The 27,623-nt window shown below is 41.6% G+C and overlaps 1 protein-coding gene across 3 annotated transcripts in view; it reads right to left on the bottom strand.

Annotated features, from left to right (window-relative positions):
- ctnna2 (catenin (cadherin-associated protein), alpha 2) overlaps positions 1-27,623 on the bottom strand; it is a 1,188,004-nt gene that overhangs the window by 984,596 nt on the left and 175,785 nt on the right. The window contains exon 1 of one of the 3 annotated variants that reach the window (XM_059963427.1): positions 657-689. The exons of the other annotated variants lie outside the window; for them this stretch is intronic. Within the exon in view, the coding sequence (XP_059819410.1) occupies positions 657-689 (33 nt within the window). Of the gene's footprint in view, positions 1-656; positions 690-27,623 lie in introns of those variants that run through there. 3 annotated transcript variants of the gene reach the window in all.

The raw sequence follows: 27,623 nt of genomic DNA, 5'->3' as shown, positions 1-27,623 counted from the left end.
CATCTTCTAATGCCTAGCCCATAACCTTCCAAAAGTTCCAATCCATGTATAGTATTTGTTCAACTATCTTTTACAAGTTGTTCCAGTACCTGCTTCAAAGATTTCCTCTCGGAGCTCATTCTACACAGATACTGCCCTTTGAATAAAAAAGGAATAATTTCTGCACTCTTTCCAGTTTAATGACTCATTTCCTATAGTTGAGCAGCTAAAACTGAACACAATATCTCACCAGCATTCTGTACAACTGTACCCTATTCTTATATTCAATGCCTGGACTTATAAAAACTAGTACGCCAAAAGCTTTCTTTGCCATCTTGTCTACCTATACTCAGTGCTCTGACTTATAGACTAGTACTGTATACCAAAAGTTTTCTTCACCATCCTGTCTACCTATGACTCCACTTTCATTGAACATATACCTGGTACTTTAAGATGACTCTGTTCTCTTACTCTCCCCAAGGCCCTGCATTCACTGTGAAAGCCCTACGTGGATTTGACTTTCCAAAATGCAACACAGTTGCACTCATCTGAATTAAGCTCTATTTGCCTTGTCTCACCCCACTTATTCAGCTGATCAAGATCCACCTATAATTTTAAATGTATTCTTCAGTATCCACTAAAGTACCTTATTTCATATCATCAGTAAATTTACTCACCTTGGCCTGTACAGTAATAGCCAAATTGTTCATGTTAATGACAAACCACAATGGCCCTGGGGTATACCACTAGACACGGGCCTCCAGTCTGAAAAACAACCTTCCACCCTCACTGGCTGCTTTCTACCATTAAGCTAATTGTTTATCCAATCAGCTAGCTGTCTCTAGGTCCATCTGAGCTAACCTTCCAAGCAGCATACCAGGTGGAACCTTATCGAAGGTTTTTGGTTAGCCTCAAGGTTGTACCTCTGTGAAATATTGTCTAACTGGGGAGCCATTTGCTTTTGATCATTTGTGTTAAATGAACAATATAGCAGCAGCTATGCATTGTATTGTACTGAAGTTAAAACAGCAGGTCATTTTACAGAACCTTAATGTTCAGAAGCTCAAAAAGGCTGATGTAGCAGATTGCTTTCAAATCATGATCTAGTCATAGTATTATCCCACGAGTCACTTTCAAAGTTTAAAGGTGAGAAATTGAACATTAAACTAGATTTATAAGTCAAGTATTTTTGTTTACAGAGAATGGTCGGTGCCTAGAACATACTACCTGGGAAATCAGCTATGATAACAGTATTTAAAAAGTGTTTAGACAGCCAGGTGAATAAACAGGGGAAGGAGGGATATAAACTAAATGAAAGCAGATTGGATCATAGTTCTGGTGCTGTACAGCTCTATGTTCCAAGATATACTCTCATTAAGAAATTAAACTAGGCTACGTCCACACTAGACCTGATAAATCCGTAATCAAAGCTTTTTCTCTTCGTTTTGACCCTCCATCCACACTGAAACTGCGTTTTCCTCTCCCAAAAAATGAGCTTTTCTAAAACGACTTCCAGAGTGTGTAAATTTGAAAACACCAGTTGGACATAGTAACGCGGACAGGGTAACCGGATATTTTTTGAAACACTGTCATGACGTGCCGGAACAGATGGCGGCATTTCATTGTTTTCTTGAATGCAACCTAACAATTTCAGAACAGATGGCAACAAGACTGAAGCCAGAAGCGTTAGAATTGTACTCACCAAATACTTTGACCCATAACTTACTGAATAAGTAAGTATACTCACTTTGTTCTGTTTTCTGTCCTTGCTTGTATGAAGGTGGTTTACCTATTTATGCAAGTACTTCACTGACAATAGATGTCTAACAGCCAAATGTAACATTGTATGGAAATACAAGATAACACTGATGCAGACATGTTTTAAACACTTAACAAGGTGTTTTATTAATGCAACAGTTAGTTTTTCAATGTTCGTCGTCAGGTAGGTCATACTGTCCATGAACTCCCTGTCAGTTGCCTCCATACGCTTCAGTATTTGTTTTTTTTATAGTTTTAAGTCACCCTGTGCGAGAGCCAACAGCTGTCCGTCATTTGGCAATTTCCTTTTAAGTTTTTCTAGTCTGTAACTGCACAAACGCGCACTTTCACTGTGAGATTCGACACCAAACATGTCATTTGTTTTCTGTAGATGTGTCCTGCACTTGCCCAGTAGGAGGGATTCACCCAAATACCCATTTTAATGTGGATGGAGGTATTTTCAAAAGCGCTTGGTGTGGACACCTATCGGTTTTACGTGAAACCAGCATTTTCAAAATTATCCGGTCTAGTGTGGACATAGCTTGAGATTCTCATGCCTTTCAACCAATAATAAAGTTCTAAGAATAGAGAATTTGTACCCTTATATGTACTGTTATTTATCCCTCAGCCAACATTCCTGTAAAGGATAATTATACATAAGCCCTCTCTCAAACCAATGCAATCAATACCAAAGTGGCAAATGATTCCATGGTGCTCAAGGCAATAAACAATAAGTATAACTGTTTAAAACTGTTCCTTTGTAGTCTTAATGGAATTAATTCTTCTCACTGTTGTTCAGAGGAAGCTCTTCCTACAACGTTTAAAACAATTTCTTGCAAATACAACATAATTTACACCTTTTTTTGTTCAGTAATTTGTCAAGATTTGGATGCTGCTGGAAAAGCCAACATTTAGAACACTGAACAGTACAGCACAGTACAGGCTCTTTAACCCACAATGTTCTGCCAACCTTTTAACCTGCACCGAGATTTATTACACATCACTAGATACCATGAAAATGTGGCGACAAGTCACGTTCTTAAACCACAATAATTCTTCTTTTGAAAGTGTTGCCTTACAGCAGCATTTAAAACAGAATTAAATGAGTCACAGGACACTCAAAGCTGCTGCGCAGGTTGACTCTGTGGTTAAGAAAGCATATGGTGCATTGATGTTCATCAATCGTGGGATAGAGTTTAGGAACCGAGAGGTAATGTTGCAGCTATGTAGGACCCTGGTCAGACCCTACTTGGAGTACTGTGCTTAGTTCTGGTCGCCTCATGATAGGAAGGATGTAAAAACTATAGAAAGGGTGCAGAGGAGATTTACAAGGATGTTGCCTGGATTGGGGAGCATGCCTTATGAGAATAGATTGAGTGAACTCGGCCTTTTCTCCTTGGAGCGACGGAGGATGGAGGTGACCTGATAGAGGTGTACAAGATGATGAGAGGCATTGATCATGTGGGTAGTCAGAGGCCTTTTCCAGGGGCTGAAAAGGCTAGCATGAGAGGGCACAGTTTTAAGGTGCTTGGAAGCAGGTACAGAGGAGATTGTCAAGGGTAAGTTTTTTTTTTTTACACAGAGAGTTGTGAGTGCACGGAATGGGCTGCCAACAACAGTGGTGAAGGCAGATAGGATAGGGTCATTTAAGAGACTCTTGGTACATGGTGCTCAGGAAAATAGAAGGCTATGGGCAACTCTAGGTAATTTCTAAGGTACGGACATGTTCAGCACAGCTTTGTGGGCTAGAGGGCCTGTGTGTTGCCCTTAAGGCATTTGTTTAGCTTTATTACATTTTTGCTTTAGTCATTCGTTTGTAATTATTTTCTAGTTAAAGTTAAGGTTGTTGAAAGTAAATTCACTGTGATGTATCGTGGCATGCAATGACGTCACACCCGGTTTCGCCACATCTTGTGGGTAAGTACTGGTTTGGAGAAATGGGAAGGAGGGGACTTGTGTGTGCAGGATAAGTGAGAAAAGTTTTCATTCTATGCACTAAGAAACATCATAGAAGCAATGCCGTAAGTTCATAAGTTAATCGATATGTTGAAGTAAAAATGTTAATGCTGATTCTGTTAAAAGTAATGACGGTTGATAAAGTTTATTTTCTTGTGCTATTGAAAGCGTTACTGGATGGTTTGTGGGAAGTGTATTTAAAGCCAGTTGATGGCGTAGGTAGGTTCTGACTGTATGTTGTACTTCAATATAATATAGTTTGTTGTAGTTTTACTTTTACAAGTATTTATGATGTAAATGTGATGCCAAGAAGGAAACAAATATTGTATACATTTTGTATTGTTTTACTAACAGTTTTCACCATACGTTAATGTGGAAGAGTGAACAGTAAATGGTTAAACTTACTGTGATCCTGCCTTCATTGACTATGGTTTACCTCGGTGTTTAGTTCAGAGTTCTTACACCTGTACGAGAACACTACAACGAAAAGGCAGCATCACCAGGTGTTTCGACAAGTGGTACAATGGCCACGTGATCAAGTGTCAAATCATTACCATCCAATGCCAGGAGCAGTAGGGCATCAACAAATAAGGCTGCCCACGCAAGAGCTAAAGCAGAAACCGCCAAGGTGCAAGTGTCGTACGCCGAACAGGAAGCAAAATTGAAAATGGAAAAGGCTGCCAGAGAAAGGGAAGAGGCTGCCAGAGAAGCCGAAAACCAGTTGGCAAAGGTAAGGATAGAAACAGAGTTAGAAGTGCTGGCACTATGCCGAGAAGCCGATGCTGCCAGGGTGGAAGCAGAAATATTAGAAAATGCTGAAGAAATGCATGTTCTAGATTAAATAAAATCTACTTCAGAAAGGACCAGATTGGAATGCACTAGCGAATACATCCGATCTCAAATGGACCTGAAGATTCGTTCTTCCTATCCATACTTACTTGCTAACGTCCTATTTCATGAGGAGTCAAAGAGAAGCCCAATTGCATCGCATCCATCTGAGGAAGACAATTCATGCTTGCAACTTTGCGATGAAATCGAGAACGAAAGGGCTGACGACAAATACTCCTTGACACCAAACTTACCAGATTTGGCGAGAGAAGAGGCAAAGGCTGAAGTCAGAACAGCAAATCCCTTAAAGAACGTACACCCTCAGTCATATGCCCGCCAACATATTCCCCCAGCCAGTGTGCCACTTGCAGTTGAACCCATGGCACAGTATTTAGCACAACGAGATCTCGTCACTTCAGGCCTATACCAGTTTGATGATAAGCCCAAAAATGACCATGCATGGTACTCCTCATTTGCCAACGCTACCAGTGGAGTCCAGCTCGAAGCAACCCAGAGTTGGATCTTACAAAAAAATTGCTGGGAAAAGAATCATGCAAACAGGTGAGACACATACGTTCAGTGTACATCAACAACCCCAAGCTAGCCTTACGCAAAGCATGGGAGAGACTTCAGGAGTGCTATGCAGCCCCTGAAATTATTGAAATGGCGCTATTTCAACATCTGGAATATTTTCCTAAGGTGGCAGCCAAGGACCACACTAAGCTAAGAGAACTCGGAGCTCTACTCATGGAGATTGAAGGCGCTAAAGAAGATGGCTATTTAACAGGCCTGTCATATCTAGATTCTTCATACGGAATTAGACCAATCGTGGACAAACTTCCATTTGGAGAACTTTGCATTCAAGGTCAGTCAAGCCATTCTTGCTCAAAGATCTGCCTCACTAAGGAATACCCTAAGGGTGCCAAAGACAAGGCCATCAAAGCCTATGTAATTCTGCATGACCAGAGCAATCGCTCACTAGTCAGACCAGAGTTCTTCGACTTGTTCAACGTAGAGAGAAATCAGTTCCCATACTACCTTAGAACTTGCAGCGTAAAAACATATGGCAGGAAGGCAGAAGGCTTCCAGCTCGAGTCGCTGGATGGTAAAGCTGTCATCCATCTCCCTCCGCTCTTAGAGTGCAATGAAATTTGCCAAGCACAGTGCTACACCAGCCACATCCCCAAGCACATCCCAGAACTGGATCCAAAAGCAGAAATACTCCTGCTACTCGGAAGAGACTTTCTCCAGGTGCACAAGGTCAGGCAGCAGGTCAATGGACCACATGACACCTCCTTTTGCCCAACGCCTGGATCTGTGCTGGGTGGTGATAGGAGAGGTGTGCCGTGGCAATGTACACAAACCGACAGTTAGCACACTCAAGACCAATGTGCTAGAGAGTGGCCGCCATTCAATTATTCAACCCTGCACAAGCTTCATGTGTATCAAGGAAGCACAACAAGGCTTCAACAAGTGTATTAAAGTAACCGACAAGACGCTGGGACAGTCAGTCTTCGCTCAAACTGAGCATGATAATAAACTTGTTCCATCAGCACAAGATACCATCTTCTTAAAAATAATGGACACCAAGGTCTTCAAAGACGAAGCAATCGACCTGCTCCGATGAACACAAGCCTCACTTGCTGAGTCAAATCTCTGCTTACACAAGTTCGCATCAAACTGTCAGGCAGTCGTGGAGGCCTTTCCACATGATGACTGTGCTCCAGTAATCAAGGACCTAGATCTAGACAAAGAAACCATACCCACACAAAGGAGTTTGGGCCTCCTTTGGGAGATTACAACTGACACATTCACGTTCTCTGTGCTGACCGTGATCAAGCCATTCACCCGCCGTGGAGTTCTCTCCACTGTCAACAGTGTTTTCGATCCCTTGGGTCTACTGGCGCCAGTTACGATCCAGGGAAGAGTCCTTCTCAGAGAACTTACTTCTGAGCTCTCCGACTGGGATACTCCTCTACCAGAAGACAAGCTAAGCAGATGGGAGGCTTGGAGAGATTCACTTCAAGATCTAAAACAGCTTCATATCCCACATAGGTACACTGCGACCTCACTCACCGAGGCAGCGCACAGAGAATTGTGCGTGTTTTCGGATGCATCAACCATCAGTGCTGTGGCTCACTTGAAAGTAGTTGGGAAGGATGGTCAAGTTGAAGTAGGATTTGTAACTGGTCAGGTGAAACTCGCTCCTCAGTCCGAGCCGACAATTCCAAGGCTTGAACTGTGCGCAGCTGTCCTGGCTGTGGAAATGGCAAATCTTATCCAGGACGAGCTACACTAGAGCTGGATGACACCAAGTTCTACACAGATAGCAAAGTAGTACTTGGTTATATTTATAATAAATCAAAACTTGTCTACGTGTACGTTCATAATAGAGTTCAACGTATCCGCCTGTCATCAAAGCCTGAACAATGGCATTATGTACGTACAGAAGATAACCCTGCAGACCATGCATCGAGATCCTTACCTGCATCCCGTCTGGCGCAGACTTCCTGGTTCACCAGACCCCCCTTCCTGTATCAGCCACCAACGGAAAAAACTCAAATGAGCGAGACTTTTGAGCTGATCAAACCCGAAAGAGACCCAGAAATTCGGCCGCAAATACAAACAGAAGTCACCTACCTGGAAGAATCAATATGTACCACCAAACGCTTTCAGCGGTTCTCCACTTTGAATTCCTTGGTGAGAGGACTTGCGTTCCTCATTCACATGACAAGATCCCACAAACACTCATTCCGAAATAGTAAATGCAAGGTATGGCACAAATGTAACTTACCTCGCACTGTGGATGAATTGTCTCAGGCAAAGGACGTCATCCTCAAAGCAATTCAAAGAGCAGCTCTTGCAAGGGAGTTTTCAGCCCTCCAAGCTAATAAATCAATACCAAAGGACAGCCCTTTGAGGAAACTCAACCCGATCCTGAAGAACAATCTCATTTGCATTGGAGGCCGGTTTATACACTCTCACCTTTCAGCTGCAGAAAAGAACCCAGTAATCCTGCCCAAAGACAGCCACGTGTCCTTACTGCTTACTCGCAAATCACCTTGAACAGGTAAGGCATCAGGGCCGTCACCTAATGGAGGGAGCAGTCAGGGCAGCAGGACTGTGGATCTTAGGAGGCAAAACACTGATCAACTCAGTACTCCACAGATGTGTAACCTGCAGGAAACTGCAAGGGAAGCTTGAAGTTCAACGTATGATGGACCTCCCACCTCCCTGCTCTCCTTTTACATATGTGGGGCTCGATGTATTTAGTCCCTGGACTATCATCACTAGACGCACTAGCCGAGGACAAGCAGAGAGCAAACAGTGGGCCATCATGTTCAGCTGCATGAGTTCGAGAGCGGTGCACAGTGAGGTCATCAAATCTTTGGATACTTTCAGCTGCATTAACACTCTCAGACATTTCTTTGCACTAAGAAGCCCTGCAAAACGGTTAAGGTCTGATTGTGGCACGAATTTTGTTGGAGCGTCCAAGGAGCTCAGGATGGACAAAACGGTGCAAAGGTACCTCAGTGAGCAGGGATGCAACTGGGAATTCAATACACCACACACCTCTCACACGGGAGGCTCATGGGAGCGGACGATTGGTATCGCCAGAAGGATCCTGGATTCAATGTTTTTGCAGCAATGCACCTGACTGACTCATGAAGTACTGTGCACACTAATGGCAGAGGTCACAGCTATTATAAATGCATGGCCACTCCTACCTGTGTCTTCTGACCCAGAAAGCCCATTCATACTCTCGCCATCAATGCTCCTTACGCAGAAGGCAGAAGTTCCCCCTACACCTGGGGACTTCTCAGATAAGGATTTGTACACAAAGCAATGGAGATAGGTTCAGGCTCTCGCAAATCAGTTCTGATCCCGTTGGAGCCATGAATATCTACCTTTGTTGCAACACAGACAAAAGTGGACAGAACCTCGCAGGAATCTTCAAGTTGGAGATTTAGTCCTGCTCAGGAACAAGCAGATCGCCCACAACTGCTGGCCAATGGCCAGAATCACTGCTACATTCCCTGGTAGGGATGGTCACATCAGGAAGGTTGAGTTGAAAACTTTTGACCAAGATGATGTGAAAACTTACCAAAGGCCAGTTGCAGAAGTCATTCTACTTCTACCTAAGGACTGATCTGGAGACTAAAGTTTTGTATCACGTTCATAGTGACCTTACAAAGGTTGCCCTTACAGCATTTGTTTAACTTTATTATGTTTTTGCTTTAGTAATTTGTTTGCAACTATTTTCTAGTTAATGTTAAGTTTGTTGAAAGTAAATTCACTGTCTGTGACGCATCGCAGCATCGAAGCCTGGACTGACACCTTGCCCTATTGTCCTGTTTATTACTTATTGTAATGGCTGCACTGTTTTTGTGCACTTTATGCAGTCCAGTGTAGGTCTGTAGTCTACTGTAGCTTTCTCTGTTTTTTTTTATTACGTAGTTCAGTCTAGTTTTTTGTACTGTGTCATGTAACACCATGGTCCTGAAAAACATTGTCTCATTTTTACTATGCACTGTACCAGCAGTTATGGTCGAAATGACAATAAAAGTTGACTTGACTTGACTTGTGAGTAAATACCAGTTTGGAGAAATGGGAAGGAGGGGGCTTGTGTGTGCAGGATCAGCACGAGAAAAGTTTTCATTCTACTTGCTAAGAAACACCATAGAAGCAACACTGTAAGTTCATAAGATAATCGATATGTTGAAGAAAAAATGTTAACACTGATTCTGTTAAAAGTAATGACAGTTGATAAAGTTTATTTTCTTGTGCTATTGAAAACATTACTGGATAGTTTGTGGAAGTGTATTTAAAGCCTGTTGATGGCATAGGTAGATTCTGACTGTATGTTGTACGTCAATGAGACTTTAATGTAATATAGTTTGTTGTAGTTTTACTTCTACAAGTATTTATGATGTAAATTTGATGCCAAGAAGGAAACAAATACTGTATATATTTTGTATTGTTTTATCAACAGTTTTCAGCATACGTTAATCTGGAAGAGTGAACAGTAAATGGTTAATGTTACTGTGATTGTGCCTGCATTGACTACAGTTTACCTCGGTGTTTAGTTCAGAGTTCTTATACCTGTATGAGAACACTACAGCCTGTATTGTGCTGTAGGTTTGTTATGTTTCTATGCTTCTAAATAGAGAGATAATTAGCAATCCAAGGAGATATGTGACTAGGATGGAAGACCGCAAGTAACAGAATTTCCAATTATCTATCACCTCTATTCCCCCATCACCCACCACCTCCACACCCAGAACATTGATGCTAAGGGACCTGGCATTGATAATACTATTAACAACTATTATCTATCAGAATTAGAGGAAGGATGACAGGAAAATAAGAAACAAGATGCACAGATGATATCAATTAATCAGCTCACGATAAAAGGTCTAGAAAAGCACTGAAAAATAAACTGGTAAGACAATGATTAACTGATACCAAAGTCATGGGTAACCAAAATGCTGGAACCAAAAAACATGTAATCTAACTTTACATAGCAGTTTACCAAGTGAAGAATATTAGGCAGCGACCAGGGAGAGTTCATTAGGAACATCTGTTTTTGGCTAAGTCCACATCTGATTTGTGGAGGAAATAGAGTACAAGACAAGTCTGTTCCAATAAGGACAGACAAGGATAGCAAGCTGAGGGAGCCTTGGATGTTGAAAGAGGTACTGAAGTTAGTCAGAAGAAAAAAGAAACATTGGTAAGCTGAAATCAAACAAAGTCTTTGAGAATTATAAAGAGGAAAGCTAAGAACCGAGGAAGGCAATTAGGAAAGCCAGGAGTCATAAAAAGTCCTTGATAAATAGGATTAAGAGTATCCCCATATACATACATCAAGTGCAAGAAAATAACTAGAGTAGGATTACTTAAGGATAAAGGACAAGGGAGATCAGTGAGAACCATGTTAATTTGCTAGGGTATATCAAGGCTTAGTTTTGGTCACTTAAGGAACATTAAGGTGGATAAATCTCCAGGACCTTACAGAATGTACCCCAGATTATCGAGAGCAACAACAGCTAAGATTGCTAGGGCCTTAATCAATACCGTAGTGTCCTCTATAGCCATAGGTGAAGTCCTGGAGGACTGACGTATAGCTAATATTGTTATATTATTCAAAAAGGCAAATAGGGATAACCTTGGAACCTATAGACCTATAAGATTTATGAGCATTGGAAAACCATGGCCCAGTTATTGACAGTTGTCATGACTTTGCGCAGGGCAAGTCACATCTTACAAACTTGACTGAATTTTTGGAGGAAGTGATGAAGGTAACTGACAAAGGCAGAACTCTGGATATTGTCTACATGGATTTAAGTAAGGCATTTGACGAGGGAGGTACATAGGATAAATTGACTGTTTGGATTCAGAATTCAGTACACATGACCTGGATGAAAACATGTATGAGTGGGTTAGTAAGTCTGCAGATGATACAACGATTGGTGGTGTTGTCAGTGGCATAGAAGACTGACAAAGGATACAGCAGAATATAGATCAGTTATAGATATGGGCAGGAAAATGACAATTGTAGTTTAACCTGGCCAAATGTGAAGTGTTGCCATTTTTTGAGATCAAATGTAACAGTATTGATGTGCAGAGGAATTTTGGGATCCAAGTCCATAGCTCCCTGAAAGTGGCTATATAGATATAGTGTGTGGCAAAGAAGGCATATGGAATGCTTGCCTTTAATAGTTGAGGAAATTTCAAGAGTCAGGAAGTTATACCGTAGCTTTATTAAATTCAAATGCAGTTATACTGCATCTGGAGTATTGCATTTGCATCTGACTGTCCCATTAGAGAGACAACTTGGATCCTTTGGAGAGTGCAGAAAAGATTTACCAGAATGCTGCCTGGAATAGAGCACATGTGCTGGGAGAAGAGAATAGAGAAACTTGTATTGTTTCTCTGGAACAGCAGAGACTGACAGAAAATTGACAGACATCTATAGGTTATAAGAGATACAGATTAGACAGCTAGTTCCTTTTTCCCCGAAGTTGAAATATCTAACATTGGAAGGCGAGAAGAGGTAAGTTTGAAGAAGATTATGTTTTTTTAAAACATAGAGTGCATTGGGTGCCTGGAATATGCTGCCTGAAATGGTGGCAGAGGCAAATACGGTAAAGGCAATCAAAGCTCTGAGTTTAGGCACACCAACGTGCAAGAAATGGAAGAATATGGACATTGTGCAGGCAGAAGAGATTGGTTTAGTTGGGTTTTTAAATACTAATTAAATTAATTCATCACAATATTCTGGTCTGAAGGGTCTGTTCCTGCAATATACTGTTCTACGTTCCATCTACATACAAAGTTTAGAATTTTAATTTTGAACCAGTCAATAAAGCATGCATTGCATGTTTTCTAAATAGCTTCTGTGAGGGGAAATCAGAATCAGAATCAGGTTTATTATCACCGGCATGTGACGTGAAATTCGTTAACTTAACAGCAGCAGTTCAATGCAATACATAATATACAAGAGAAAAAATAATAATACTAATAAATACAATTTTAAAAATAACAAATAAGTAAATCAATTACAGTATACATATATTGAATAGATTAAAAAAGTACAAAAAACAGAAATACTGTATATTGAAAAAAGGTAGTGCCCCTGGGGTTCAATGTTCATTTAGAAATCGGATTGCAGAGGGGAAGAAGCTGTTCCTGAATCACTGAGTGTTTGCCTTCAGGCTTCTGTACCTTCTACCTGATGGTACCAGTGAGAAAGGGGCATGCCTTGGGTGCTGGACATCCTTAATAATGGATGCTGCCTTTCTGAGACACTGCTCCCTGAAGATGTCCTGGCTACATTGTAGGCTAGTACCCAAGATGGAGCTGACTAAATTTACAACCCTCTGCAGCTTCTTTCTGTCCTGTGCAGTAGCTCCCCCATACCAGAGAGTGATGCAGCCTGTCAGAACTGACAATCAGAGCTGACATTGAACGCCTGGTTGTTGCAACAGCACCACTCCACTAGTTGGCATATCTCACTCCTGTAAGCCCTCTCATCACCACCTGAGATTCTACCAACAATGGCTGTATCATCAGCAAATTTATAGATGATATTTGAGCTATGCCTAGCCACACAGTCATGTGTATATAGAGAGTAGAGCAGTGGGCTAAGGACACACCCAAAGTGTGCCAGTGTTGAATGTCAACAAGGAGGATATGTTATCACCAATCCGCACAGATTGTGGACTTCTGGATAGGAAACCGAGGATGAATTGCAGAGGGAGGTGAGAGGCCCAAGTTCTGCAACTTCTCAATCAGGATTGTGGGAATGATCGTATTAAATGCTGAGCTATAGTCGATGAACAGCATCCTGACACAGGTGTTTGTGTTGTTCAGGTGGTCTAAAGCCATGTGAAGAGCCATTGAGATTGCATCTGCCATTGACCTATAGTGGCAATAGGCAACATAGTAAATCATATAGAAAACATTGTACATCATTCAAAACTCACGAAATAGACAGTTTAATAGAAAAGTATCAAAGATTTTGGAAAAGGGAAAAACATACGTTTACAGAAACAAATGTTTCTGGATGGGTTAGTGGGGAATGTACAGAATGGCACGGTGTAATTTCTACAGATCTACGTCTTGGGAATAGCTGGGCATATAAAATTGACTTCTTGCTTTGTTAGAAATCCAACTAAACTTATTGGAACATGTGTGGATTGAGTTAAGACCAAAAGATACAGGAGCAGAATTAGGTCATTTGGCTAATCGAGTCTGTCCTGCTACTTCATCATGGCTGATCCATTTCCCTCTCAGCCACAATCTCCTGTCTTCTCCCTGTATCCCTTCATACCCTGACAAATCAAGAAGCTATCAACCTCTGCGTTAAATATTTCTAATGACTTGGCCTCTACAGCTGAATCACTATTCTCTGGCTGAAAAAATAAAGGTTAAATAACGATAAATTTCCTTCGACGATTAGTTTATAGGACACATCTTTTTCTGAAAATAGCAATAACAGATTAAAGATGGATACTGAGAGATATCAAGTACATAACAATCAGTTGTTCACTTGCACAGCTTGTTTAATTTCTACTTTTTGTTCCTGGGGTGCTTTCTAACTGAGCGATCATGATCTTTCACAAAATGTGTGTAATTTTCATTTCATTGATTTTATTGGAAAGGAAATTAAGTTGATTTGACAGTCAGTGGGTGGTCTACTCCTCCAGTTTACAGCACAGGAAGCAAAGAAAATAATAATCCATAATGCACTTGAAGACCCATGACCAGCAGGGCAATACATTCAGTTCTGTAAATTAGCATTAGGCTGGGCCATTCATTATCAAATGTTTTCCTTCTATATCAACCATTTTCCATGATTCTATTTATATCTGTGCTGAAAAATTAAATGCATAACCCAACACTATGCTTACAAAATAAATTTTAATAATATCATACAACTTTTACAGAAGTACAGAAACCAGCCCTTTAACTTAACTTGGGTGTTGACATATGACCATATTATTAAGACTGAGATAGAAGAATGGCTGACTGGCAGAATGCAAACAGTGGGAATAAAGGAGCCTTATCCGGTTAGCTGCCAGTTACTAATGATGTTCTGTAAGAATGTGTTGGAACCACTTCTTTTCAGAAATCAGAGGAGCAAAGGGACTTGGGAATTCTAAAGGTTAACTTGCAGGTTGAGTCAGTGGTGAGGAAGACAAATGCAATATTATCATTCATTTTGAGAGGACTAGAATATAAGAGCATGAATGTAATGTTGTGACTTTATAAGGCATTTGTCAGACTGCATATGGAGAATTGAGAGCAGTTTTGGGTCCCTTATTTAGAAAGGGAGTGCTGGCATTGGAGAGGGTCCAGAGGAGGTTTGCAAGATTGACCCCAGGAATGAAAAGTATGAAGAGTGTCTGAAGTTCTGGGACTTTACTCACTTGAGTTTAGAAGAATGAGGGGATATCTCATTGAAACCTATTGTGTCTTGAAAAGCTTGGATAGAGTGGATATGGAGACAATGTTTTCTATCATGGGGGAAACTAGGCAGGGCCTCAGAATAAAAGGACATCCCTTTAGAGTAGAGATTAGAAGGAATTTCTTTAGCCACAGGGTAAGCCACTGTGCAATTCATTGCCTCAGATGGTTGTGGAAGACAAGTCATTGGGTATATTTAAAATGGAGGTTGATTGTTTCTTGATTAATAAGAGCATCAACAGTAATAGGGAGAAGGCAAGAGAATGGTGTTGAGAGGGATCATAAATCAGCCATAATGGTACGGAGTAGCTCACTTGATGGGCTGAGTGTCCTAATTCTGCTCCTATATTTTATATTCTCGTGCAACACAACATGGAAAAAGGCTATCTGACCCATCACACCCATGCCAGATATGTCATCCTTCATATCCAAATGAATCCCATATCCAGAACATGGCTCAGGCCCATCTATACCTAGGAAATCCAAGAGCTCATCAAGACACTTTTTACATGCTATTAAGGTTTCTACTTACATCACTCTCTCAGGTAATATCTTCCACATTCTCACCATTCTGAGTGAAAACATCCCCCTCAAATCTCCTCGACACTTAACTCCTTACCTGAGGTCTATTACTTGGCTCTTATTTTGAGGAAGTTTCCTGCTCTCTACCCTGTTTATATTTCTCATAATATTATATGCCTCAATCATGACCTTTATCCCTTAGCGTCTTCTACTCCAAGGAAAGCAGATCAAGTTTCTCCAATCTCTCCTTGTAACTGAAACATTCCATCCTGGACAACATCCTAGTGAAGAAAAGATGAGATCCTTTCAAATCAGCCATGATAACATTGAATAGTGGGGCAAGCTTGAGTTGCCTACTCCTGTTCCTATCTTATACCACCCAGATGACCAAAAAACTCAGGAAACTCAACAATACTGACAATAAAGCAGGCATTTTGTCTTTTCTTTAAACTATTTTATGGAACTATTTTTGAAAGTTGAATTTATTTCTGCTCCAATCACTGCCTATACTAATAAATTCCACAGCTTCACAAAAGCATTAAAATTATTTCCCCCTCTCTATTATGTCAACATTTTCGCTTTAATAGTAATCAAAAAGCAAAAAGAAAAGTGAAAGCTGGAAACACTCAGTAAAGCAGGGAAACACTGTACAGACAAGAATATCCAATGACAATACTTGCTAAAAGTTTTTTAAACATACATGATCCAAATCCTTTGCACTCAAAAGACCAAAACCAATTGTGTTCAGAGTCCTGTTGGTCTTGAAGAATAAATTCATGTGCAGACAAGAAAGAAATATAAGTACATTGTTAAAGTGAGGAGTAATTATGTAGGGTTCTGTTGACCCATGGAGCTGCAGGCTCATAGCTCTAGTGATCAGATTCAATTCGGATCTTCAGTGGAATTTCAAATTCACAAATTCTCCCTGCGAACAAACAGATTCCCAGTGGGTGCTCTGGTTTCCTCCCATAACTTGCTGTAGCAGGAAATTGGAGTCACACTGGTTTATAGTTACCATTTTCAGCACAAGTTCAGGGGGTGAAGGAACTCTTCCTGTCCTGTACTATTCTGTATTCAATGTATTGATAATCTAGGAAACTACAGGCTTTATGTCAGTAGTGGTGAAATTACTGGGAAAAAAATTAAGGGACTTTGGTTTATGCTTCACTTTGAAAGGCAAGGGCTGATTATAAGGAATCAACATAACTTTACACTGGGGAAATTCCTGGCTCACAAATCTAACTGAGATCTTTGAGGAGAGAAATAAGAAAGTTGACGTCCTTCATCACAGGCTGCTCCAAAAGATAAAAAGCATGGGATTTAAGGTGTTTTGGGAAACTGCATCCAAATATGCTTGGGAACAGGAGGCAGTGGTTGCTTTTCTGACTTGAAATTGGCAACCAGTGGTGGTACCACAAGGATCAGTGCAAGCACTATTGTCGTTTGTCACATATCTTGAAAAACACGACTGCTAATTGTATATTCTGGGTAGCAAAAAAAGAGTAGTTGGTAATCACTCTAAAATTTCTTAGAATTATAAGAATCATAATTCACAAAAAGTGGGATTGCCAACCATTTTATTTTAAATCCCCATTTCCATTCCAACGTGGCAATCCATGGCCTCCCCTTCTGTCACAATGAAACCACTCTCAGATTAGAGGAGCAACACCTCATATTCCATCTAGGTAGCCTCCAAGCTAATGGCATGAACATCAATTTTTCCAACTTGCAGTAATATCTTCCCCACTCCCATGATCCACTCTCCTCTCCTATCAGATTCAGCCTAAAATGTAAATTTTTTATTCATCTCCATAGATGCTGCCTGACCTGCTGAGTTCTTCCAACATTTTGGAAAAGCCACTGCTCTGAGGCAATTCCACTCTCTCAACCTCAGAAGCCTAGGTCCAGTGGTATGAATAAACCGGGGTTTTCTTTGTTTGCAGTGGATGACCATAGTATCTCCTGTACCTTGTCATGCCTTTCACTCTCCATGGAACATTGCAGAACTGCCCTCCTGGCCGTTGGATCTCTCTGTAGATCTCATTCGCCAAGTCTGCCAGAGTTGACTTTGCATGCTAGGACAGACATGTCCCTATTGCACCAGGGTATGAGGCCACCAGCTACCCTCACCTGGTTGAGCGGATTTGTCAAAAGCGATGTACCAGGTGTGGCCATTGTCACAGGCAAATAGATACTTGTGGTCAGAGGTTAGAACTGAGTGTCCAAAGGGGACTAAACGTGAGTGAGCTGCCCCAGAATAGACATGACAAATCCCTTACCCAGAGGTGCTACCCCTCTCTGAACTCCCCAATAGAAGTGTTTTAAAGTTATGAGAAGCATAAATAGGGTAAATAATATTCTATTTCTCAGGGAAGCAAAGTCCAAATCTAGACAAGCAAATTTTGTTCAACATATACTTCAAAGTGTTCTTAATTCCTTCTTATATCCTAGCTTCAAATGACAGATTATCTTCCTTACAGAAGCATTTTAAAACAAGTTAAATTGCAAAATTGGTCACATTATTTTTACTGCTATTTTATAATCTCTAAAACACTATAATTTTTGGATTTAAAATATTTCTCCAAATTTTCAATCCTCAGGGACAATCTTAAAGTGCAATTCATCTTTACACTTTATTTTAATATATTATATTAAAAAATACAATTACCATCCATAATTCTCACTGTTCCTGTCTCTTACTGTTCAAAAATATCAATTCTTGATAATGGGCCATTAATAATAAATTTCATAGCTGCAATTGCTAATTAGTTTCAAGCCAACACAAAGATGGGAATTTCATTGACTTAAATTTGTCAGGAAATCTCTACGTTTGGATACTATTACACACATTCACAAACATTTCCATATTTCCACAATATTACTCCAATGACATCCACATTCTACCCTATCCTATATTAATTCACACTTTTACTACTCCATTGATAATCTATTTCCTACACTGCCTACAGAAACACCACACTCCAAAATTCAGGAAAAACAAAAGTTTGTGGTTCTTCATCTACTCCAGCTTAGGACAGTAAGGAATAGGAAGAATGCCATCTACCATTCGGAGCAAGAAGGCTGCGAGTGAATGGCTGATTTTCGGACCCAAGGCAGTTTTTACCACTCGGGGTAAAAGAGAGGCAAGACTACGCAGGCATGTGACGTCAGCCAGTGGAGCGCGAAAGGTTTAAAAAGAAGACCACCATATCCAGTGGGCAGTGTCAGAGCGGGCAGCAGAGTGATAGGGTTTGGCTCAACGGGCTGAGGAGGTAACAGGACAAGGCAAGGTAGATTTACCAGTGTTATTTGCAGAAAGGAGGAAGTATGTGTGTCAGCCCAGTTTTCTGTGCTCGGTGTCAGATGTAGGTGTCAGCCTCCAGGATGGCCATATCTGCACCAGGTGTGTCGAACTGCAGCTCCAAAGGGACCGAGTTAGGGAACTGGAGATGCAGTTCGATGACCTTCACCTGGTCAGGGAGAGCAAGGAGGTGCTAGGAAGGAGTTATAGGCAGATTGACAAGTGGGTCACAGTCAGGAGGGGGAAGGGGAAGAGTTAGGTCTAGAGAGTACCACTGTGGCTGTACCCCCTGACAATAAGTACTCCTGTTTGAGTACTGTTGGGGGGGGACAGCCTACCTGGGGGAAGCGACAGTGACCGTGCCTCTGGCACAGTCTGGTCCTGTGGCTCAGAAGGGTAGGGAAAGGAAGAGGAAGGTAGAAGTGATAGGAGACTCTATAGTTAGGGGGTCAGACAGACGATTCTGTGGATGCAGGAAAGAAATTTGGATGGTAGTTTGCATCCCAGGCGTCAGGGTCCAGGATGTTTCAGATCGTGTCCAAGATATCCTGCCGTGGGAGGGAGAACAGCCAGAGGTCGTGGTACATATTGGTACCAATGACATAGGTAGGAAAAGAAAAGAGGTCCTGAAAAAGAGAAAAAAAAGAAAAAAAAAAGTTAGGAAGGAAATTGAGAAGCAGGACTGTAAAAGTAATCCCGCATCTCGGGATTACCGCCTGTGCCATGTGACAGTGAGAATGGAAATAAGATGAGGTGAAGGATAAATACATGGCTGAGGGATTGGAGCAGGGGGCAGGGATTCAGATTTCTGGATCATTGGGACCTCTTTTGGGGCAGATGTGACCTGTACAAAAAGGACGGGTTGCACTTGAATCCCCGGGGGACAAATATCCTGGCCGGGAGGTTTGCTAAGGCTACTGGGGAGAGTTTAAACTAGAATTGTTGGGGGGTGGAGACTGAACTGAAGAGACTGGGGAAGAGGAGGTTGGCTCACAAATAGTGAAAACTTGTAGACAGTGCGAGAGGGAGGATAAGCAGGTGATAGAGAAGGGATGCACTCAGACCAAAGGTTTGAGATGTGTCTATTTTAACACAAGGAGTGTTGTGAACAAAGCGGATGAGCTTAGAGCGTGGATCAGTGATGTGGTGGCCATTACAGAGACATGGATGGCTCAGAGACAGGAATGGTTACTTCAAGTGCTGGGTTTTAGATGTTTCATAAAGGACAGGGAGGGAGGCAAAAGAGGTGGGGGCATGGTACTGTTGATCAGAGATAGTGTCATGGCTGCAGAAAAGGTGGACACCATGGAGGGATTGTCTACAGAGTCTCTGTCGGTGGAGGTTAGGAACAGGAAGGGGTCAATAACTTGTCATGATGAGAGATTTTAATTTCCCAAATATTGATTGGTATCTTCCTAGAGCAAGGGGTTTAGGTGGTGTGAAGTTTGTTAGGTATGTTCAGGAAGGTTCCTTCACATAATATGTAGATAAGCCTACAAGAGGAAAGGCTGTAGTTGATTTGGTAGTGGGAAATGTACCTGGTCAGGTGTCAGATCTTTCAGTGGGAGAGCATTTCGGAGATGGCGATCATAATTCTATCTCCTTTCAATAGCATTGGAGAGAGATAGGAACAGACAAGTTAGATAAGTGTTTAACTGGAGTAAGGGGAATTATGAGACTATCAAGCAGGAAATTGGAAGCTTAAATTAGAAACAAATGTTCTCAGGGAAAAGTACAGAAGAAATGTGGCAAATGTTCAGGGGATATTTGTGTGGAGATCTGCATAAGTATGTTCCAATGAGACAGGGAAGTTATGGTAGGGTACAGGAACCGTGGTGTACAAAGGCTGTAATAAATCTAGTCAAGAAGAAAAGAAAAGCTTACGAAAGGTTCAGAGAGCTAGGTCATGTTAGAAATCTAGAAGATTATAAGGCTAACAGGAAGGAACTTAAGAAGGAAATTAGGAGAGCCAGAAGGGGCCACGAGAAGGCTTTAAGGCTTTGGCAGGCAGGATTAAGGAAAACCCCCAAGGCATTCTACAAGTATGTGAAGAGCTAGAGGATAAGACATGAAGGAATAGGACCTATCAAGTGTGACAGTGGGGAAGTGTGTATGGAACTAGAGGAAATAGCAGAGGTACTTAATGAATACTTGGAATACTGTGCTCAGTTCTGGTTGTATCACTACAGGAAGTTATGTGGAAGCCATAGAAAGAGTGCAGAGGAGATTTACAAGGATGTTGCCTGGATTGGGGAGCATGCTTTATGAGAATAGGTTGAGTGAACCCAGCCTTTTCTCCTTGGCGCAACGGAGGATGAAAGGTGACTTGAAAGAAGTGTATAAGGTGATAAGAGGCATTGATCGTGTGGATAGTCAGAGGCTTTTTCCCAGGGCTGAAATGGTTGCCACAAGAGGACACAGGTTTAAGGTGCTGGAAGTAGGTACAGAGGAGATGTCAGGGGTTTTTTTTACACAGAGAGTGGTGAGTGTGTGGAATGGGCTGCCGGCAACAGTGGTAGAGGTGGATACGGTAGGGTCTTTTAAGAAACTTTTGGATAGGTATATGGAGCTTAGAAAAATACAGGGCTATAGGTAAGCCTAGTAATTTCTAAGTTAGGGGCATGTTCAGCACAACTTTGTGGGCCAAAGGGCCTGTATTGTGCTGTAGGTTTTATTCTGTTTACGTAACAGGTGGGGTTTCGCAACTCATTGCCTCACCTGACTGGAGGAGGCAATACTCCTTTTCACTATGGAATAATGGTTAAGGGTTAACTTCAAATAAGTTTATAAAACCTTAAGGAGCATAAATATCATAGACAATCTTTTCCCCAGCATTTTGGAGTTTAAAACTAGAGGGCACAGATACCAGATAAAAGGGGAATAATTTAAAAGATACCCGAGAGGGAACTCATTACACGAAGGGTCCTGAGTATCTTAAATTAGGAGCCAGAAGAAGGGGACAATGCAGGTATAATCAAACAACACACACAAAATGCTGGTGGAACACAGCAGGCCAGGCAGCATCTATAAAGAGAAGCACTGTTGATGTTTCGGGCCGAGACCCTTTGTCAGGACTAACCAAAAGGAAAGATAGTAAGAGATATGAAAGTAGTAGGGGGAGGGGGAAATGCGAAATGATAGAAGACCGGAGGGGGTGGGCTGAAGCTAAGAGCTGGAAAGGTGATTGGCGAAAGTGATACAGAGCTGGAGAAGGGAAAGGATCATGGGACAGGAAGCCTCAGGAGAAAGAAAGGGAAAGGAAGCACCAGAGGGAGATGGAGAACAGGCAAACAACTAAATATGTCAGGGATGGGGTAAGAAGGGGAGGAGGGGCATTAACAGAAGTTAGAGAAGTCAATGGTCATGCCATCAGCTTGGAGGCTACCCAGCCGGTATATAAGGTGTTGTTCCTCCAACCTGAGCTTGGATTCATTTTGACAGTAGAGGAGGCCATGGATAGACATATCAGAATGGAAATGGGATGTGGAATTAAAATGTGTGGCCACTGGGAGATCCTGCCTTCTCTGGCGGACCGAGTGTAGGTGTTCAGCGAAACGGTCTCCCAGTCTGCGTCGGGTCTCACCAACATATAAGGCCACACCGGGAGCACCGGACACAGTATACCACACCAGCCGACTCACAGGTGAAGTGACGCCTCACCTGGAAGGACTGTCTGGGGCCCTGAATGGTGGTGATGGAGGAAGTGTAAGGGCAGGTGTAGCACTTGTTCCGTTTACAAGGATAAGTGCCAGGAGGGAGATCAGTGGGAAGGGATGATGGGGACGAGTGGACAAGGGAGTCGCGTAGGGAGCGATCCCTGCGGAAAGCAGAAGGGGGGGGGGGAGGGAAAGATGTGCTTGGTAGTGGGATCCCGTTGGCTGAAGTTACTGAGAATTATAGGTTGGACCAGGAGGCTGGTGGGGTGGTAGGTGAGGACAAGGGGAACCCTATCCCGAGTGGGGTGGTGGGCGGATGGGGTGAGGGCAGATGTGCGGGAAATGGGAGAGATGCATTTGAGAGCAGAGTTGATGGTGGAAGACGGGAAGCCCCTTTGTTTAAAAAAAGGAAGACATCTCCTTCGTCCTGGAATGAAAAGCCTCATCTTGAGAGCAGATGCGGCGGAGACGGAGGAATTGTGAGAAGGGGATAGTGTTGTTTGAATTTCCAGCATCTGCAGATTTCCTCTTGTTTGCTCTTTAAATGCAGGTATAATGTTGACATTTAAGAGGCATTTAGATAGGTATATTTGTAGGGGCTTGGAAGATTTTTCGGTTGAACATAGGCAACTGTGACTGCAGGGAGGATGCTGCGATAGGCTGAAGGGCCTGTTACGGACACGTTACACTATGATGCTATTGCTCTCTAACCCAGGCACCATCCTAGTAAACCTCTTCTGAAATGTCTGCAAAACTTCCATATCCTTCCTGTAGTAATGCAACAAAACTAGATACAATATTTAAACTGTAGCCTAAACAGAGATCTTTTCACACTAAGAACATGACTTGGAACCCTTATACACCATGCCCCTAGTGATGAAGATAAGGATGCCAGTATACTTTTTTACCACTATCTTTAGGGAGGGACAGACTAGGACATTACGGCCATTGTGCTGGGGATCTTGGTCTTAAAGAACATGCTGACTTTGCTTTGCTTATCCTTCCAATAGACTTGGAAGCTTTTTGTTGAAGTTGTGCTGGTGTTATCTTTGCTGTGGTTCTTTTTCATAAAGTCTCAGATGCTTACAGAAGGGCAAGGACCACATGTGCTAATGTAGACTCCAATCTACCTCATTGTGATCTTGCACCTCATTGCTTACTTGTACTGCACTTTCTCTGTAGGTGTTACTTCTATTTTGCACATTTTTAAAAACTTGTTCTAGCTCATTGTACTGTAATACTTTGATTTGTATAAACCCTATGCAAGACATGCTGAGCATTATATCTCAATACAAGTGACTATAATAAACCAATTCCAATCCAGTGTTTGTGGACATGTGAATGTGTCACACATCTCAATTATGACATCCTTCAAAAATGCAAGCCTGCTGAGCAGTGTGTTTCAGGTAGAAAGTGGTGTCTGTAAGGACTGAGAATAGCCAATGAGAGAATACAGGGAGATCTCAATCAGTTAGGTATGTGAGCAAATGACTTTTAATCCTGATAAATGTGAGATATTGCATTTAAGGAGATCAAACCAGACTAAAACTTATGTAGTGAATATTAGTATCTTGGAGAATCTCTCTGTACATATGGACACAGAAGTCAAGAGCAGAGTAGATGGCATAGTGAAGAAGGTATTTAGCATGCTGGCTTTCATCAGTCAGGGCACTGAATGTAAGTATTAGAAAGATGCATGCAGTTACACAAGATGTTTGTGAGGCCTCACTTGAAGTATTGTGCACAGTTTTGCTCGCTCTACTATAGCAACAATGTTACGAAACTAAAAAGAATGCAGAAAAGATTTACAAAGATGTTGTCTGGACATGTGTCCTGAGTTACAAGGAGAGATTGTGTAGACTAGGACTTCAATCACCAGAATATAGGAGATTGTTAAGTGACCAGATAGAGTTACATAAGATCATGAAGGACACAGACAGGGTGAAAGCATCTAGTCTTTTACTAGGGACAGGGTGCTAGAAACAAGAGGGCATAGGTTTAAAATCAAAGGTAAAAGATTTAAAAGGAACATCAAGCACAGTTTCTTCAAGCAAGAACCAGAAACAGTGGTCGTGGCAGGCCTATTAGCAAAGTTTAGAAATCATTTGGATAAATACATGAATAGAACAGGTTCAGAGGACTACAGGATAAATGCAGGTTGTTGGGACCAGTTCACTGGTGAACACAGCTTAAGACAAATTAAGTCAAAGGGGAAAGATTCTGAGCAGATATCAGGCACGGGGGGGGGGGAGGCGTGTGTGTGTGTGTTCAATACAACTTTGTAACAACAAATTCAAGCCTTGTTCAAACAATTTAATTGAAAAACTGACTCAAAGATAACAGCATTGAAATAAATGTACTGCCTTTAGGTTGCCAGTAGGTGGCAGTTGCTTTCAAAGAATGAACACAGCACTTTATAACAATATATAACCATATAACAATTACAGCACAGAAACAGGCCATCTCCGCCCTTCTAGTCCGTGCTGAACACTTACTCTCACCTAGTCCCACTGACCCGCACTCAGCCCATAACCCTCTATTCCTTTCCTGTCCATATACCTATCCAATTTTACTTTAAATAACAATACGGAACCTGCCTCTACCACTTCTACTGGAAGCTCATTCCACAAGGCTACCACTCTCTGAGTAAAGAAATTCCCCCTCGTGTTACCCTTAAACTTTAGTCCCCAACTCTCAACTCATGCCCTCTTGTTTTAATCTCCCCTACGCTCAATGGAAAAAGCCTAACCACGTCAACTCTATCTATCCGTTTCATAATTTTAAATTCCTCTATCAAGTCCCCACTCAACTTTCTACACTCCAAAGAATAAAGACCTAACTTGTTCAACCTTTCTCTGTAGCTTAGGTCCTGAAACCCAGGTAACATTCTAGTAAATCTTCTCTGTACTCTCTCTATTTTGTTGACATCTTTCCTGTAATTCAGTGACCAGAACTGTACACAATACTCCAAATTTGGCCTTACCAATACCATGTATGTCCTATTTGGATTATTCCTACAAAAATGTTGCACCTCACACTTATCAGCATTAAACTCCATCTACCATCGTTCAGCCCACTCTTCTATCTGGCCTAAATCTCTCTACAAACTTTGAAAACCTACTTCATTATCCACAACGCCACCTACCTTAGTATTGTAATGAATATGAAGCAACTCTGAGGGGCCGAAGGGTACAAAGTTGCACCCTCCTTTTTGAGAATCGCAAGATCGCTATTAATTTGGGTCTGGGACCCAGGAAATGAGAGAGAGAGACGTCCAGAATACACAGGGTTTGGAATGTGTCCTGGCCTCAATGAAACGGAACCACTGATAATGGCTATTGTCTCTTGGAGACAGAATTGTGTATTGAGTACTGTACTATTCATTGAAACCCCTCAGGGGACAACCAGAGTGGTCTGGTTGAGGGATTGCATCATCCCAACCTAATTGATATCTGAGACTCTGTGAGGAAGGATAAAAGAGGGTCTGGGGAACAACCCCTTTAGACGCACCAGGAGAAACTCTGGAAATCCAGTGACAGCGTTTCATAGCAAAAGCCGGTGGGGGGCTCGTGTGCGTCCTCCCTTGCCAGGGTGGTGGGCTCATCACAGAAGAATGGCTTAGCTAAAGGAGAGGCCACAAGTGAAAGGCCATGACAACGAGACTCCTGGAGGATTGAAATCCTAAAAGGAAAGCCGGCAAGTTTTTCTCTAAATCTCTCTCTCTCTCCAACCATTGCAACATAGCGGTCCCCAATGGCTGGAGCCTGCATGAGCTGAGTGAACGATAGAGCTTATTTCTTATTGATTATTATTATACCCGCACTGTTAGATTTAGTATTGACGACATATATTATCTGTATATTTGCATTGATATTATTTTTGTATATTTTTACTAATAGATACTGTTAAAAATAGTATCATCAGACTTCAATGGACCTCTCTATCTTTGCTGGTAAGTGACCCAGTTACGGGGTTCGTAACAGTATCATCTGCATACTTACTCATCCAATTTACCACCCATCATCCAGATCATTAATGTATATGACAAACAACACTTGGACCCTGAGGCACACCACTAGTCACCGGCCTCCAACCTGACAAACAGTTATCCACCAATAATCTCTGGCATCTCCAATCCAACCACTGTTGAATCCATTTTCAATATTAATACCTAATGATTGAACCTTCCTAACTAACCTTCCGTGCAGAACCTTGTCGAAGGCCTTACTGAAGTCCATATGGACTACATCCACTGCTTCACCCTTGTCAACTTTCCTCGTAACCTCTTCAAAAAATTCAATAAGATTTGGCAAACATGACCTTCCATGCACAAACCCATGCTGACTGTTCCTAATCTGACCCTGTCTATCCAGATAATTATATACCATCTCTAAGAATACTTTCCATTAATTTACTCACCACTGACATCAAACTGACAGGCCTATAATTGCTAGGTTTACTCTTAAAACTCTTTTTAAACAATGGAACCACATGAGCAATACGCCAATCCTCCGGCACCATCCCTGTTTCTAATGACATTTGAAATATTTCTGTCAGAGACCCTGCTATTTCTACACTAACCTCCCTCAAGGTCCAAGGAAAAATCCTGACAGGACCCAGAGATTTATCCACTTTTATATTCCTTAAAAGCACCAGTACTTCCTCCTCTTTAATCATCATAGTTTCCATAACTTCCCTACTTTTTTTCCTTACCTTAAACAATTCAATATCCTTCTCCTTAGTGAATACCGAAGAAATTGTTCAAAATCTTCCCCATCTCTTTCAGCTCCACACATAGCTGTCCACTCTTATTCTCCAAGGGACCAATTTTATCCCTCACTATTCTTTTGCTATTAATATAACTGCAGAAACCCTTCGGGTTTATTTTCACCTTACTTGCCAAAGCAACCTCATATCTTCTTTTAGTTTTTCTAATTTCTTTCTTAAGATTCTTCTTACATTCTTTATATTCCTCGGGCACCTCATTTACTCCATGCTGCCTATATTTATTGTAGATATCTCTCTTTTTCCGAACCAAGTATCCAATATCCCTTGAAAACCATAGGTCTCTCAAACTTTTAACCTTTCCTTTCAACCTAACAGGAACATAAAGATTCTGTACCCTCAAAATTTCACCTTTAAATTACCATCATTTCTCTATTACATCCTTTCAATATAACAAATTGTCCCAATCCACTCCTTCTAAATCCTTTCACATCTCCTCAAAGTTAGCCTTTCTCCAATCAAAAATCTCAACCCTGGGTCCAGTCCTATCCTTCTCCATAATTATATTGAAACTAATGGCTTTGTGATCACTGGACCCCAACACATACCTCTGTCACCTGACCAATTTCATTCCCTAACAGAAGATCCAACACTGCCCCTTCTCTAGTTGGTACCTCTATGTATTGCTGCAAAAAACTATCCTGCACACATTTTACAAACTCCAAACCATCCATCCCTTTTACAGTATGGGCTTCCCAGTCTATGTGTGGAAAATTAAAACCTCCCACAAATTTTCACTCCCCATTATGTGGTCTATAATACACCCCTATAAGTGTTACTACACCTTTCCCATTCCTCAATTCCACCCAAACAGTCTCCCTAGATGAGCCCTCTAATCTATCCTGCCAGAGCACCACTGTAATATTTTC

The sequence above is a fragment of the Hypanus sabinus genome, chromosome 3 (genome assembly GCF_030144855.1).
Source record: "Hypanus sabinus isolate sHypSab1 chromosome 3, sHypSab1.hap1, whole genome shotgun sequence".
Taxonomy (NCBI): domain Eukaryota; kingdom Metazoa; phylum Chordata; class Chondrichthyes; order Myliobatiformes; family Dasyatidae; genus Hypanus; species Hypanus sabinus.
Note: the sequence above shows the minus strand (reverse complement) of the source record. Positions and strands in the feature narration are given on the sequence as shown.